At 35.8% G+C, this 14,114-nt stretch overlaps 1 protein-coding gene across 2 annotated transcripts in view; it reads right to left on the reverse strand.

The window, feature by feature from the left end:
• The window catches only part of myofl (myoferlin like), a 46,899-nt gene extending 34,200 nt beyond the window's left edge, over positions 1–12,699 (reverse strand). For both annotated transcript variants that reach the window (XM_052150889.1, XM_052150887.1), the window contains exons 1-11: positions 12,520–12,699; positions 11,342–11,397; positions 11,118–11,209; positions 5,993–6,101; positions 5,768–5,867; positions 3,596–3,756; positions 3,393–3,521; positions 2,948–3,010; positions 1,660–1,710; positions 1,484–1,514; positions 1,168–1,283 (exon numbers count right to left, since the gene is read on the reverse strand). In XM_052150889.1, the coding sequence (XP_052006849.1) occupies positions 1,168–1,283; positions 1,484–1,514; positions 1,660–1,710; positions 2,948–3,010; positions 3,393–3,521; positions 3,596–3,756; positions 5,768–5,867; positions 5,993–6,101; positions 11,118–11,209; positions 11,342–11,397; positions 12,520–12,607 (996 nt within the window). In that variant the 5' untranslated portion in view covers positions 12,608–12,699. The remainder of the gene's footprint in view (positions 1–1,167; positions 1,284–1,483; positions 1,515–1,659; positions 1,711–2,947; positions 3,011–3,392; positions 3,522–3,595; positions 3,757–5,767; positions 5,868–5,992; positions 6,102–11,117; positions 11,210–11,341; positions 11,398–12,519) is intronic.
• Between the last annotated feature and the right edge of the window lie 1,415 nt (positions 12,700–14,114).

The raw sequence follows: 14,114 nt of genomic DNA on the forward strand, positions 1-14,114 counted from the left end.
TCTGACACTCATGTTTAGTGTTTTGTCTAGTCTGTGTCTTCTGTGAGAATGCATGGCTCGCCTTATTGGCATTGTCATGCATTCTCTTGTCTTGTTGTTTATTGGGATGAGTGCATTGCTCTTATGTCATCCATGAGGGATGCACTCAGGTCAATTGTTTGTGTCTGTCTCTCGTTAACTCTGGTGCGCTTCATGTTGTGCTCACTTTGCACTGCACGTCCGGGCCGTGATCCGTCTTCATGTTGTGCTGGGGTTCGGCGGCTTCTGTTTCAGGTTCCTGTTTATTTGTGGCCAAACTCTCGCACAGATGCTCCATCTCATTTTGTCAACTGTTGCGTGGATCGTGTGGTATTTGCTTTGTGGTGTACGCTTAGGCTTTGTCTAGTTTGAGAGTGCATGGCATCGCTTTGTTGGCGTTGCCATGCATTATCTTGTTTTGTCTGTCATTTGGCATGAGCGCATGTTGCTGTGTAGTTTCTGCCGATATGCGCTCGTGTCATTTGTGTGTTTGTGTCTGTGAGAGCGCGTTGCTTTGTTTCTGTATTGCCACGTGTCTCTCGGTCTTGTGTCATACCCCGCCTACTTGTCTGCTTGTAAATAGTTCATTAGTTTCACCTCCCGTCTTTGTTAACCTGTTTGATTTCTCTCCCTATTTAGTCTCTTCATGTGCTCTGTCCTATGCAAGTTTGTCTTGTTACCTCACCGGTCGTGTTCCTTCTGTCTGTCTGTCTGTCTCTGCCCAACCTGTCTAGAAGACTATTGTCCTGGACTGTGTTTCTCCCCAAAGGGGTAGTTTCAGTTTGTTATTTTGTTATTTAATAAAATCCCATCACTCTGCTTTTGAGTCCTGCCTTCTTTCGCGTGAACGTAACTTGAATAGTTTACCCTGATGGTTACCAGCTGGTCTAACCTGGGTATAAGCTGGTCCAAGCTGGTCAATTAGTTGATTGACCAGCTACTACCATGTTCCAAAAAACAGCTTAACCACCTTGAGCTGTTTTGCTCCTGGTCTAAGATGATCTAACACCTTAGTCCAGCTAGAAACCAGCTATGTTCCAAAATACAGCTACCGGCTTTAGCTGGATTTTCCAGCCGAGCAAATTTTAAAAAATGTCCATTCTTTTTCACATTTTTTTTAGAGTGATGTATACTTGGTTGGGTGCTTACCGGAGGCTCGTCTCCAGTCCCTACTATGAACATGCTGACTTTCATGTAACCTCTGGCACCAGAGTTGGAGTCATCTGTGTCACTTAGCAGCAGCCACTTTCTCATGATTGCATGGCCTTTCAGGGTCACACCACACACAAAAACAGATTATCAAAGAAAAACATCACAACCATTATAGAGCTAAGTATGACAATGTATTATGTAATCATACTGATGTGGCAAAAAGCTTCAAAATTTTTACTGTACACAATTTTCTTTGTGTTGCACAATTTAACGGAACACAATTGAGATTCCAACAATTTATCTGCAAACATACCAGGCTCATCGTAGACATATCCAACGTCCAGCTGTTAAAAAAGTTTTTGAAAGACTTTGTGAGAATACATCACAAAACATTAAAGCACTGATGTAACATTTCACAACTGTTTCACATGAATTAGACATTAAAATTCAAAACAAGCCATAATCATGAGGAAATTTAGAGTGTGCAACCTTAAACTCCCCTATAAGGCTGTCTGATCTCAGGGAGTAGGCGTTATACACCTAGATTTAAGAGAGGAATATTACAATTAGAAGAAAGGCAATGAAAAATTACAGTAAACTCAGCCATGGTCTAAAAATCATGTAAACTAGAGATCAAAGCACAAGCTCTCTCTGTGTTTTCATGCATGATCAAACAAATAAGTAACAACATGTAAGGTCATGTAACCCCTAATGGTGTTCTTTTATCAGGTAAATGTAAAAAATACATTTTTAAATTTTTGCCCATTACATTGATTTCCCAGCACGTAAACACATTTTCCAGCATTCTGCAAGCTTATTTAATGTGTGCATCTCTTGTGCGTGTGTCTGTTTACATTTTGATGTCAAGACCTGAGAAAAAACTGATTAATTTAAGTCTCAGGTAAACACGTTTTCTTACAATGTCTAATTTTTATAATGAACTGATTTCTGAGCGTTTTGATGCATATGTACTGAGTGCACTCACTGATGTACATTGATACTACAAACGTACAGTATATGTAAACATACTCACTGATAAAGGACTATGATGGCTATGATGGTATTTTACAAATATACGCTCACTGAGCACTTTATTAGGAACACCTGTACACCTACTTATTCATTCAATTATCTAATCAGCCAATCATGTGGCATCATTGAAATGCATAACATAATTTATGTCAGGAGTCAGGAGCTTCAGTTAATGTTCACATCAACCATCATAATGGTGAAACAAAATTTGATCTCAGTGATTTGTTGGTGCCAGATGAGCTGGTTTGAGTATTTCTGTAACTGCTGATCTCCTGAGATTTTCATGCATAACAGTCTCTAGAATTTACTCAGAATGGTGCCAAAAACGTCCAGTGAGTGGCAGTTGTGCAGACGGAAATGCCTTGTTGATGAAAGAGGACAATGGAGAAAGGCTAGACTAGTTCAAACTGACAGAATGGTTACGGTAACTCAGATAACACCTCTGTACAATTGTAGTGAGCAGAATAGCATCTCAGAATGCACAACACAGGCTACAACAGCAGAAGACCATGATGGGCACTTTATTAGGACCATAGTGTTCCTAATAAAGTGCTCAGTGAGTGTAGAAACAAATGTTATGCAATTGCCATCCTCATCCTTGATCCAGGGACAACATCCCTATCAATCAATTAGTGCCTTCTAATTTTAGGGCACTGGAAATGTTTTTGATTGAAATGCTGTTCCAGGAATATTCCCTATTTGTGTAGATCCTGTTATGCCAAGTCCACCCAAAGGCTCATCTTACCCGTATCATGATGTTCTCATCAAAAAGTTCAGAGGGAAGCATGTTGACATTGTAGAAGAAAATCTGTGGAAACACTCACCTAAATTAGATTATGTTTAGAACACTATGGAAAACAAATTAACAATCACACTGTCAGTCATAAAATGCTAATAGACACAAGAGTTTTGGTCAAGAAATATGCAGTGAAATTAAGTGATCGTTGACTCACTGAAGCAGTCAATTGAGGGACAGAAATATCAGGGCAAAAGTAAAGAAGTAAGGCCAGCAGGAGCATTGCAGAATGGTGCAGAGCAGACCAAAGCCATGAAGCAGTCCAGAGAAAGAGAGGGAATCTCTCTAGCAAAAAACATTTGGTGACCAAAGACAAGGCAAATTTGTTTTGTTTAACTGGAGAAAAGAACATACTACATCAATGCTGAGATGAGCTCACTGGTGATCAAAATACCTCATCAAAGTATGGATTGTTTCCTCTTCGGATCCTTGTTCTGTGTGTTTGTCCACACACACTTATTTTGGCTACTGGCTTTATGTTATTTCCAGGCAACTGTCGACCCTCGATAATACGAACACGGATCTAAGTAACAAATAGATTGTTAATGGGTTAAAGCTACACAACCTTCAAATATATTTTAGGATATGAAAGCATACCTGGAAATCTTGGGGTTTGTTGGCCAGAGTTCTTTGCTTCTTTCGAGTTGCACGAATAACCTTTTTTCCAGGCTGTCCAGAGGGAGAAGCTCCAGGTACTCCTGGCTCAATCCCATCTCCTGCCTCTTCATCACTATCCACACCTTTCTCCTCTTCACCAGCTATTAATAAATGGTCCCACTTTATATAAGATGTCTTTAAATACTATGTATTAACATTTAAATACATACAATACAATGTACTTATTGTGTAACTACATGCAGTTTTGCAGAATTCTTACAAGATTCACATTTGCTGCTACTGAGGTTGAGTGTTGTGTAGGTTTAGGGGTAGTGTTTGAGTTTAGATTAGGGTTAGGCTTATGATAAGGGGTAAGGTTAACAGTGTACAGTAACTACAGATGTAATTAAATGGAGGTTCTTTAAATGTACATACAATGCAACAACACGTATGTACATAATAAGTATGTTGTATCAAAGGCTTAAGTACATAGTAGTTAAAGCCACCTAATATAAAGTGGGTAAACAGATACTATACATAAATATATTGTTTATGTATATATCGTTTATGTCGTTTTTAATAAGTGCTCTTAAAGGAATACTCTGTTTTCAATACAAGTTAAGCTCAATCGACAGCATTTGAGGTATAATATTGAATACCACAAAAATACATTTTGACTTGCCCCTTCTTTAAAAAAAGGCAAAACTCTGGGTTCCAGTGAGGCACTTACAAAGGACGTAAATGGGGAAATCCATAAACGATAAAATACTCACTGTTTCAAAAGTATAGCCACACGACATTAACAATATTGGTGTTAACATGATTTTAGGCTGCTAAAATCACCCACTCACCATTCTGTGTACATTTTTAGCAAATTGTAAAACTATTTTGCCATGACGATGTAATGACAACAAACCCTAATACCCTAAAATGACGATTTAAACAATTTTACAGCTCAAATAATTCATGATTTTTAACAGAAGAATGAATGTAAGTGCTTTTATAAAATTATATGTGTCACATTTCTGCCTTTAAATCCTCCAAAAATTGTCCCCATTGTAAGTGCCGCACTGCAACTTAATTTTTTAGCTTTTTTTTAAGAGAAATAATAATTTTTTAAGTTGAAATAAATGTTTGTGGTAATCAACATTATGCCACCAATGCTGTAGATTGACCTTGTATTGAACCCTGCATATTCCTTTAATCTACAGATAAAACTATTAAATATTTTTTTTAAATAATTGATATTTATAAACAATGCTGGAAAATAAATGATTACATTTCTTTTAGTAATTAACTTGGCAAATTACTAAAAAAAGGTTTAAAATAATTAAAAAAGTATATCAATCTCAACTTCTTTCTGAGATAATTTAGTAAAAATTCTTAAAATGTTCCTTATCTTAAAGGGGTCCTATTCTACACTTTTATAGCATTTTATTGTTTTTTTGTTTTTTTTTTTAGCATTTTTCCTCCCATAAACCTACTCAAAATGTTAGTTCCACCCTGACTCTGACCCTTAGAAATAAACAGGCTGTTTTGCTACTGAACCTTTAAAACATCCATATGTAAATTATTATTTTATGACTGACTAATCTGGCCTTCACATGTGAAATACAACAACGCCCTGCCAAGCAGGTGAACACTAAATATATGTTGATACATAAATGGACGGTCAAATGTTAATGTTCTGAGAGTTCTGACATCAATAACATGACGATTTCTGAATGACCTGTTTCGCAGCTTAGTGACACAAAATGGTTTGGATGAACTCGGAAAATAGTTTTGCATTACATTAAAGTAAATCAACATAGTGCATCAACTCGTTTATTTCAAAAGAGCAAGGAAAATCTTGTTGTTTGTTATTTGTCCCCTTTAAAAATATCCAGTGTTCTGTGCCATAATTATCTGTATATTATAATTTCCTGACAATACCTATTTAAGCACAGAGACTGAACTAGGCAAGTTTTCGTCAATTGTCCTTTATGTTTTGAGAGATCTGTATTTTGTCTCTCATTTGCATAATTTCCATACTCTATGTAAACGCAAACTGCAACAACCTTTCCACAGCTCTGTAGGGCAGTCTTACCTATTTGGCCAAAACAAACATTTAAAGAGTAAAATCAAAATAATAACAAAATACGTCAGACATTAAGATAAGTAAATCTAGATAACCTCCAGTTTCTCCAGTGGTGACTCCGTCGACATTTTGATAATTTAGGTTTGGAACAGTACTCGCAGGAGGCTCATAACCAATTGATAAACTGATAGTTGCCTGAAGAAGTAATTGCAGAATTGTACAATTAGAATATGTATATCCAAAGCTGGTCAAGCAAGTCTTAATTGGTCAGCAGCATACAATAATTATGATTGCTTTAGTCAATAAATATAAAAAATTACCCCAATTTCCTGTTTTTTCTCATTAATGAGAGGAATATTCTTTGAAGGGAGAGATCTAGTCTGACCAGCAGCCAATTCTTTCAGAGAGATCTTTGCTGAACCAATAAATCTAGAATCAGAAAAAAGCAAACATATACTGAAATTTCAGACTGTGTTTATGAAACTCTTTTGATTGTAGTGCATAACACAGTATACAACATCATGAAACATGTAATTTCGACACAACTTTGAGACAATGTTTCTATGACAATGGTTCAGTAAATGCAGTGAAATGTGTTATTTAGCAACATATATTACATTATTTGGTTTCACTTCAGCTTTTCTCCTTCTGGAAAAATCCAGACAGAACTCTCTCATGGGAGAGCTCATGTAAACACCTGGAAGAGAACATTTGCAGCTTTGCAATGACTGGTGGCCCTGTTATATTTCTTTTTGTTTAGGTTTTCTTGCACTGTACAAAATATGGGCATTAATTTGTTAATCATGGCTGTGACATCAATACTGTGACAATTTTACATGGTCTGTGTTGACTTGGGAGGAAGCTATGCATTGTGAATGGTGTCTACAAAGTACATCAACCTCTTAAACAGTAATTCTAAAGAGCTTTTTCATGATAGGTCCCCTTCAAATGCTTTTGTTGCTAATCTGGTTACTGTACAGCCAGGGTTGAGGTGTAACGGAATAAATGTAACAGATTACATATTTAAAATATAAAAAATTAGTAACTGTATTCCACATATTTTTTTATCAAGAAAATTCATGTTGGATCATATGCATGACATTGTGGAGACTCCCAGCATGTGGAGGCTCATGCTACTCTCCGCGATCCATGCACAACTTACCACGTGCCCCATCGAGAACGAGAACTACTAACTGCGACCACGAGGAGGTTACCCCATGTGACTCTACCCTCCCTAGCAACCGGGCCAATTTGGTTGCTTAGGAGACCTGGCTGGAGTCACTCAGCACACCCTGGATTTGAACTCGTGACTCCAGGGGTGGTAATCAGCATCAATACTCTCTGAGCTACCCAGGCCCCCGAGAATGTATTTTTAACATGTGTATTTTGTCTTACTGTACTGGCAGAGTTTTTATTGTGAAAACAAGTGCAAAAATCTACCAGTGCTGAAGAAGTAATCAAAAGTATTTAGCATACATTACTGACCTTTAGTAATCTAACGGAATATGTTAAACATTACATTTTACAGCATGTATTCTGTAATCTGTAGTGGAATACATTTCAAAAGTAACCCTCCCAACCCTGTGTGCAGCAGACCAAAAAGCTCTTTGGAAAGAGCATCGGTAAGGAATCAGAGGAACGTAGCATCTGTAAGTAATTACACTTGTCCACAAACATGTGTGCCAGACAGGGGGACAGAAATAAAAAACGTCAGAATGGGGAAGCCGGTGAAGGTACAAATACTGTGAAGCGCCTAAGTTTTAAAAATAATTGACATGACAAGCATTCACATTCCTGTTTGCTCAACACCATCACTGATGTGTTCACCATGTAGGCAGGATAGCATCACATGGAAATTATATTGCATTTTTCAAACCTGTGAAGTGAATCACCAGATGACTTTGAAACTAGAATACTTTGTGCTCTAATTTTGTGAGTTCTGCAAGTACATGCATTATGACCGTGCGTAACGTCTTATCCGCATATTCAAAGTAAATATTTTTTCAGGCCAGTGCAAAGCGCAAGTGGGTCTAAGTTGGACTGTTTGCGCTATCTGTGGGTGTAGGCAGGCAAAATGTGGGTGCATTGTATGTTAATGAAGTGCCACAAAGCACAGCTTTTTTATTTTCCTCATAAATAGGTCATTGCACTAAGACGTTTCAAAAGCACATCTTATCTCAGCTCTAAGTCCAAACTCAGTTCCTACATTTGCAGTTTGGAGATTTCACCAGCAGGTTGTTATCAAATATCCATAATCTGAAAATATAGTGGAACATTAAATTATGTCCATGACGATCATTGTTGTGGCTGTTAAATGAATCAAATATTTATGAAATTTGTTAAACTATCTTAGGGTCATGTTTTTTTTAATTATTTTTATATATGTTTATATTTACAATTGTATTTAAGATCTAATTTATATTGGAATTTTTCCACCTGTTGGTGTAGTGATTTTTAAGATTACTGCAAAAGGAGACGTGGAGGAAGTTGGAGAGTGTAAAATGTTTGGATTTGGAATGATTTTTTTTAGCACTTTTTTATATGTATTATATTTTCGGTTCGTTTGAAGAGTAATTTGAATTTAGAATCATTTTGGTTACATTTTTTCATGTTTCAATAAATTAATAAAAATGTTCAAAAATCAAAATAGCCAAATGGACCCTTTCCACAGACATATTATGAGGCATTTCTGCCATCTTTAACAACGTACATGGAGCAAACGTTTTTATATTTCCAATTGTTTAATATTTCGCTTAAACATTTTAATTTGTATTACAGTGCATTCAGAAAGTATTTAGACCCCTTAATTTTTGTCACATTTAGTTATGTTGCAATATTACGCTAAAATGCTTTAAATTATTTATTTATTATTATTTATTTTTTGACATGTGCCATAGTAGACCTTCTGTCGGTTTGGACCAGACGGGATAGCCTTCATTGCCCTCACGCATCAATGTGCCTTAGGAGCCCAACACCCTGTCACCAGTTTGTGGTTTGTCCCTCCTCAGACCACTGTTGGTAGGTACTCACCACTGCTGACTGGGAGCACCCCACAAGTCTTGCTGTTTCAGAGATGTTCTGACCAAGTCATCTGGCCATAACAATTTGGCCTTTGTCAAAGTCGCTCAGGTCTTTACTCCTGGCTGTTTCTCCTGCATTAAACACGTTGAATACGAGAACTGATTGATCACTTAACATCTAATCTACCCAGACCTTGACTGGTGGCTTTGTTAGGAGATGATCAACGTTATTCGCTTCGACTGTGAGTGGTCTTGGCTCATCAGTGTAACTGAGCATAAATCCAAATCCTGACGAGAAACAAATTTCTATGCGTGTAAAAGGAGCGTCTCACATTCAACATTTGTTAATGAACAAAAGACTGTAAGTCCATATTTCTATTCTTCTAATTCATTGCATAAAGTCCATTTACACTACTAACCTCTTATGAATGTGCTACCTTTGTTTATATTTGCTGGTGCTTGACAGGGAATGTTCTATATAATAGGTTGCTAATGGTGCCGAAGAAGTACCTCAGAATTAAAAAGCACTTGCCAAATCCCATTAGCGCTTTGCGTGTGAAATTTCGTCAAACCCATGTGTGCCTAGATTTTGCAAGAAAATACTAAAACTTCATGGCCATGCCCATTGACTTTGCATGTATGTCTTATGGCATAGCACTGAGCTTGGCGCTAGCGCTCTTAAAATAGGGTCTTTTGTATTTCTTAAAGTAATAAATAAGGGGGATTAGTGAGATAAAGTGTATTGTACTGTATGCTGCTGGTCACATGATCTGACCTGCTGCATGTAAAAAAAATACAAATTAAACTTATATTAGGCTACTTATTTAACTTCATCTTATGTGAGGCTGCATCATTTTAAACTATTTATTTTGTTAAAGTACTATTCATTTATTTGTTGTGTAAAACTTTCTTAATGACAGAAAATTGAGCAGTGTTCTGTATTTCTGGATTATTTATGTCTATTACATCTCTACACAAAGACTACAGGTCACATTCTGCAGTTCTTAGATGAACAATGCAATCTTTTTTAAATATATATTTGTATTAGACAAATACTTCAGATGGCTGTTGGTAGAAGCTTATCTATTTTGGAACCCAATTTTGGAATATTTAAACACTCTCTGTCAATCTTTGGATGATGCAATCTTTAAATTACAAGCACAAACCTTTTTTTTCATGCCTAAAATACGTGATGGTATTTCCTATTTAAAACAATGTGACCACTGTGGTCTTTAGCAACATTTAGCTGATTCAGAGTGAGTGTCCAAATGAGATGACAAACTTTGTATAGGGTGTAACCTATAAGTTATAAAACTAAGATAAAATCTGCACACACACACACACACAAAAAGAAAAAGAAAAAGAAAGAAAAAAGGCACTTCTAGAATATCCTCTACACAAAGTCCCCCCACCAAAGCTCATTTAATTCCCATTTGATGCCTAAGGATAATCAAAGAAACAGTAGATTTCAGTACTCCAAAAGTCATGTTAATGAATTGGTGATTCAGGTAGTCATTATGAAAAACAGACATCCAAGAAAATCCTGACTATCCTAACTATCAGCTAGTTTTCACAAGCATTGCGCAATTTATTACTTTTGTTACTTTGTTACTCTCTATACTGTGGCAGCAAGGAACAAAATCTCCAGTGAGTGTGTTCAGAAATGTAGGAGTATGAGTCTGTAAACCTCAAAAAGAAAAAAACTATGGAATGGTCACAATGGTGACTCATGGAAACTTCCCAGCAGAGTGTTTCATATCAAGGCAGCCCTCTGCATCCTCCACTGTATAGCAGCCAGAAACATGCAAATTGGAGTAAAAAAGAATGACATTGCCACAAATATTTAAGCACTCTCGTCAATATGAATGACTTCATACAGTCCATCTATAGTACATGTATACTGATAAAGGACACTTTTAGAAGGACTCATTGTAAATGTTACCTTGGACTGCCTAGAGTCTTTTACCTCACATAACAGCAAGTTTAGACAAGATGGTTGGGTGTGGCAGTGAGGGATTTAAAAGTTTTCATGCCTTGCCCTGCAGTAACTAATCTTCCAAACATATTGCCAATGGTAACCTCCTACAATGTTTATTCACTTAGGGTTTACAAAGTTACCCCATACTACCCATTCACTCATACTACATTTACAAAGATGTCTAAAATGACTAAATACACTACTGCAAATAAACTACAGTGATTTTCATCTACAGTCACATGCAGTTAATGGAACGATTGACACAGTAGCCCACCACACCCACTCAGCAAATGAAGACCTGTGCTTTCATCATTAGAATACCATCTACACCACCTGGCAAGAAACTAAAAGTAACTTACAGTATAAGAAAATCATAAGTTTAGCTGAAACCATGTATTATACAGACAAAATAAAAATCAACAGGCCTGTAAAAGGAAAGATACATACTTGTCTTTTCCAATGGTTTCATAGTCTTTCACAACCACGTCAATGAACGATGTGGAATCCAACACAGAACCTTTCAAATCAAACTCAATGATCTGAAATGGAAAAAGCAGGTATCGGTTACTTTAAAAATATGAAAAATTGGATATTAGAATAACATTATTTTTAGATGTCAAATTTAAATGATATTAGAGTATTTTAAAGAAAACACTATAAATTGCACTGACCTCATTCCACACAGGATTCAATTCACTGTCAATGGCTTTTGTTTTCTTTTTTTCACCTAAAATATTTTTTAAACGCTTATGAGAAAACTGTCAAGTCTATTATTATAAGCAACCAAACAGTATTACTTACATCAGTTCCTAAAAGCATAAAAAAGTCATATCTAAAATTAACTTTTAATAACTTCACTCTGTAGTTTAGCCACTAGACAACAAAACATTTCAGATAGCCTAAAATGTCCTTAAAGGAAAATTTCGGGTTAAATACAAGTTAAGCTCAATCGACAGCATTTGTTGCATAATGTTGATTACCACAAAATATAATTATAATAAAAATGAGGGGGGGTTCCAGTCAGGCAATTACAATGGAAGTGAATTGGGCCAATCAGCAAACATGAAAATACTCACTGTTTCAAAAGTATTGCCACAAAACTTAAACAATATGCATGTTAACATAATTGATTTATGTCTAAAATTTTCGATTTAAACAACTTTACAACTCAAATAAAACATGAGTTTTATCTTATATAAGGTTCTTTAAACCCTGCAAAAATGTGCCCCATTCACTTCCATTGTAAGTGCCTTTTTGTGGTAATCAACATTATTTGACAAATGCTGTTGAATATATTCATTGAATAACATCTAAATGAGCTACATTAACTTTAAGTCAGAAATATTATTTACTAGGACTAAATCAACCAAACTACATTAGATTACACAAAGAAATGTAGGGGTCAGTTCAAATACATTATATTTCAGGTAGAAATAGCTCAAAATGTGACTACTGCACATTTTCATTATTTACAGAGTGGGGGAGGGACAAGTATTCCCTGCGATGGGCCATTCCAATCCCTTATAAGGATATGTACTGTTCCTTTTCATGCAAACAATAACTTAACACAAATTGCTGAATTTCTAATGAATAAATGTGAACTTCTTATATATGACTGATGAGTGTGTACAGATCGTACGAACCAAATCCCACGATGAGTTTTTTTTTCATGTTTATTGTTACCTTCATCTAAGCATTTTGTATACGACATACACCACACGTGCGACCTCGAGAACTCAACTTGTCAGTTAAATGTACTTGTTTAGGCTACTATTTAAAGTCACAATTGAACTTATTACAAAAACTATGCTTTTTTTCACCTGGGACAAATCCAAGACACACAACTTACCTTTAAAGATAACTGCTGCTATTGGATCTGGAATGCCAAGTGTCTTTTTAGGAATTCCTTTGGCGGATTCAACAACCACCCTTAACATTTTGCCAAATATTGTGAATCACGGTTGCACAGAAGACATCGACTTAACATATAAAGTCCATCAAGAGCAAGAGGAAGCGACCGTCAGAGAGAAGAAAAACACTGAATGAGAGGAGGGATCATGCAGAGTCAGCTTTCCACAATGATGTTCTGCTACAGGAACATCAACATATCCGCTATTCCATGTAAAATACATTATATATATATATATATATATGTTTCTATCACGATAAGTTAGTTACTTCACTGCACCAAACTAACTAATAATTATTAACAACGCTTTGTACATTTTGAGGTTGTTGGTTTAAAAATATTAGACAGTGTAATTGCACTAAAGAGCTAGAATAAATGAAGTAAGTTAAAGTCAAAGCAGATCCGATGATAATTGGGTTCTCGAAGCTGAGAATCACCCAACTAGAACTAGAAGAATGGATTCAACAGATCCCAGGGAAAAAAGTGAAGGTTCCCCATCCAGGAAAGCAAAGTGCGATCTGTGCAGATACAGCGCCGAATCCTCAAGCTAGGACCCGATTGAGAGCATAAGACCATCTGATATTATACAAATAAAAGTCGATGTCTGCATATATAGCCAATATACAAAACAAACACAAACATTGTTTTGAAGATAAATGTACGTGTGCTCAGGGTCCCCCAAGTGGTGGAGTATATAATTACAGCAGACGCGTTTATGGAAAGTGGCTTAAAAATGAGAAAAAAACACAAACACGCAGTATTCATTACTTTCACACTGAAGTTTCATGAGACACAACTGGCTGTCAAACACATATTAAACATAGCACATAAGCTACACATAATACTTCCTCAGGCACTTAAAATAGACTCAAAATAGACACACAACTAACATTATTTCAATCGTAGGCTACACCCAAATGACAACAGTCATATAAATATGTTCATGTGTTGCACTTCCTATATTTTTCTTCCATGTTGTTTCTTTATCAAATAGCAATTTCAAATGTACATTTTGTCAATCACTGAAACAACAGTGCCACATTGAGTAGCATAACATGTGTAATATTTATGTGTACACACTTATGGGATAATGACAATTTACTACTGTTGTACAGAAAATAAACGTAATATAGTATTTATTAATATAGTGTAAATATAGTACGAATTTCTCTTGTAATAAACAAATAAATAAATATCATGTTGATAGTAAACTTATATAGATAAGAAATAATCATAAAAAATATAATTTATGGAAAACACACACACACGTTGGTCTACCTATCATTATGAGGACTTTCCATAGACATAATGATTTTTATACTGTACAAACTATAGATTCTATCCCCTAAACCTAACACAACCCTTAAACCTAACACTCACAGAAAACTTTCTGCATTTTTCATTTTCAATAAAACATCATTTAATATGTTTTTAAGCTATTTAAATTATGGGGACACTAGAAATCACATTTATAACATAATACCCTTGTAATTACCAGTTTGTAACCTGAAAATGTTTCCTCGTATAACACATAA

Source organism: Xyrauchen texanus, chromosome 20 (genome assembly GCF_025860055.1).
Source record: "Xyrauchen texanus isolate HMW12.3.18 chromosome 20, RBS_HiC_50CHRs, whole genome shotgun sequence".
In the NCBI taxonomy this organism is placed as follows: domain Eukaryota; kingdom Metazoa; phylum Chordata; class Actinopteri; order Cypriniformes; family Catostomidae; genus Xyrauchen; species Xyrauchen texanus.